Source organism: Egretta garzetta, unplaced genomic scaffold (genome assembly GCF_000687185.1).
Source record: "Egretta garzetta isolate BGI_Z169 unplaced genomic scaffold, ASM68718v1 scaffold321, whole genome shotgun sequence".
Taxonomy (NCBI): Eukaryota; Metazoa; Chordata; class Aves; order Pelecaniformes; family Ardeidae; genus Egretta; species Egretta garzetta.
The window spans coordinates 410,525-412,997 of NW_009258756.1; the positions used below are offsets into that span (position 1 = coordinate 410,525).

At 38.8% G+C, this 2,473-nt stretch overlaps 1 protein-coding gene across 1 annotated transcript in view; it reads left to right on the forward strand.

The window, feature by feature from the left end:
* MRPS33 (mitochondrial ribosomal protein S33) overlaps nt 1-2,068 on the forward strand; it is a 5,143-nt gene extending 3,075 nt beyond the window's left edge. Inside the window, exon 3 of the mRNA XM_009649226.2 lies at nt 1,046-2,068. Within this exon, the coding sequence (XP_009647521.1) occupies nt 1,046-1,151 (106 nt within the window). The 3' untranslated portion in view covers nt 1,152-2,068. The remainder of the gene's footprint in view (nt 1-1,045) is intronic.
* The last annotated feature ends 405 nt before the right edge of the window (nt 2,069-2,473 follow it).

A 2,473-nucleotide genomic window follows, 5' to 3' on the forward strand; every position in this document is an offset into this window, starting at 1 on the left:
CTTAAAAGTGAGGCTGCTAACCCTGTAAAGTCAAAACAGATTCATTTCTATTGCTAGTATCACAATGTTAGCCATGAAGGATTGCATCCAGGATGCTCTTGGTTTAGGTGGACACACAAACACTTTCTAGAATAGCTTTTTTTTGACACAGAAAGCCTCAATGGCACAATAATGTTCTTTACTCTTCTTCCCCTCCTAATCTCAAGTTCCTTCTCTAGCTGCTCTGTACAGAGAGCTTGTAGAGGATCAGGTTTGCGGGTTAGAAATACGTAATGAAGAGTTGTAGAGTAAAAGGGCCTGATAATAACTCACAGGCTTTTTGTTTCTTTTTTAGGAAAGTTGTATTTAAAAATAGCAGTGCAGCAATCTTAGGCCACTTAGGATGCAGTTGTGGCTTTTGAAAAATACCTTCACACTGAAAAATACAGGGGCAGAGATTAAATAGAATTTATTAGAACATTATTGAGGATTCATTATCTCTGACAGCCCCTTTATCCTCCTTCGTGTTTTATTCTCCTATTAAGATTCTACCAGTAGCTGATGCTTTCTTCATAACTCATTCTTGAAGTCACCTGAGAGCAGTGTCATGTACTGTAATTACTGCTCAGCATGCCCCTGTTTTCATAGAAGCTAATGACCTGAACTTGGTATCTAGCACAGAAACACAATGTGCTATTGCTAGACTGCTGAGCTAGATGAGAAGGGGGAAATTCTCATTCTTGTCTCTTGGTGATTTTTATATTTTACTGCTCATTTAAACACAGTGGATCGATAAATGCAATAGAAATAATATATATGCACACACCATTTGTTGCTGAAAAGGGCAACCTTGTTCTGAAAGTACCAGAGGAAATCTTTCAAGTTTTTTCCATCCAAAATTACTGCTAGCGGTAACACTGAATACACTGCAGTGAGTTTCAGTATGGGGTTCACTGTTAAAAAAAGTTTTGAGGGGTTTTTCATTATCATACAGTTCAAAGAACCTTTCACATCTAGGTATTCCAAGAAAGAGAGTAAACTTTTTTTCTTTCCCTCCCCCGTCTAGGGATGAGCATCAGGACTTCAAGGAGGAGATGAGGCGATTGAAAAAGCTCCGTGGGAAGGAAAAACCAAAGAAAGGAGAAGGGAAGAGAGCTCTCAAGAAGAAATAGTGCCACTTGGACAATATAACATACTACTCTGGAAATGCTAGACAACAGCTGTAACAAAGGCTTTCTGTTCCCAGCTGGAGAGGGCTTGGCATGTGAGCTGTGTGTGGGGGCACAACAAACACGCTGTCAAATACTGGAGTCCACCTTGGGAGTGCACTTGGGTCTTTGTGGTTTTACTGTTTCTGAATTTTTGTAGTTTAAATGTACTGTATATTGGAGCACATAAGTTTGTCAGAGCCCTCTCATACCCAAATAGTAAAAACAATAGTTAAAATAAGTGCTCAGTGTTTTTTCTTGATGTTCTACATCACCTGTAGCTGTTTCAATTTCTCTGGATCTGGAAAACTGTTTGGTTTTCATTGTCTGTTTTACTTCCTTGGATTAATATCAACACCGTTTTGCATCTAGCCACAAAAAAATAAGGTTTCCTGCTTCTACTGCTGCTTGTCATCTTGCCTGTTATAATGAGTGTCACTTCAGGTAGCCTTAGGGTTTTGTGGCTTTTAATTTTTTTAAGTTGCTGTTAGAATCTATTGTTCTCCATTTTGCGCTGGACAATACTTTGTGGTCCATTGCCTGCCCACAGCACTCTCATTGTACCCTGAATATTTAGAGACTGCAACAGAAGAGGCTGAAATATGAAGACTCAAACTGGTTTCTGGTTTGAGATGCCCTACTAATTAAAATACAATATTTAGGTTTATTGTAATAAAAGGATTTGGAATTTAGATTGCCTGGAGGACATGTATGAAGTACTTCATAAGGTGATCCAGCTTTACTGGTATTCAGTATGCGGTTTTATCACTAGGCTCCTTCAGTGTTGCTAATATTAATGATTACATACGTCTGCCATTCTTACCTGTCAGTCCTGAAATGGCATCTTTTAATTTCCAGACCATGTAAGCTTAGAGGAACATCCCTGAGGTAGTAAAGGGGAGCTATTAAAAATGAGTGGAGCGGAAAGTATTTGCAGTTAGCTTGGGGTATGCTTGATTTTGCATACAGAGGTGTTCTGAAGTAGGGAGCTCTACTAACCTACTGACATTTTGAAACCAAGCTTGTTAAAATTTAAGTGTATTTGAAGGGATCCATCTGATCTTTGAAATCAATGGACCCACATAAACTTCTGACAGCTCAACAACTGTACTTAACCAAAGTTATTGATTGAAGAGGTGCTGATTGTATTAAAAGTGTAGTTCTTGTTCAGTATCCTTACTAAGTGTTACCTGGTTTTCAGAGCTCTAAGAGAAGCTGAATTTAGGAGATCCACAGTGTTGTGGGAGAAGCACCTGCCACAGTCAACAAAATGCTATAGAAGTTAG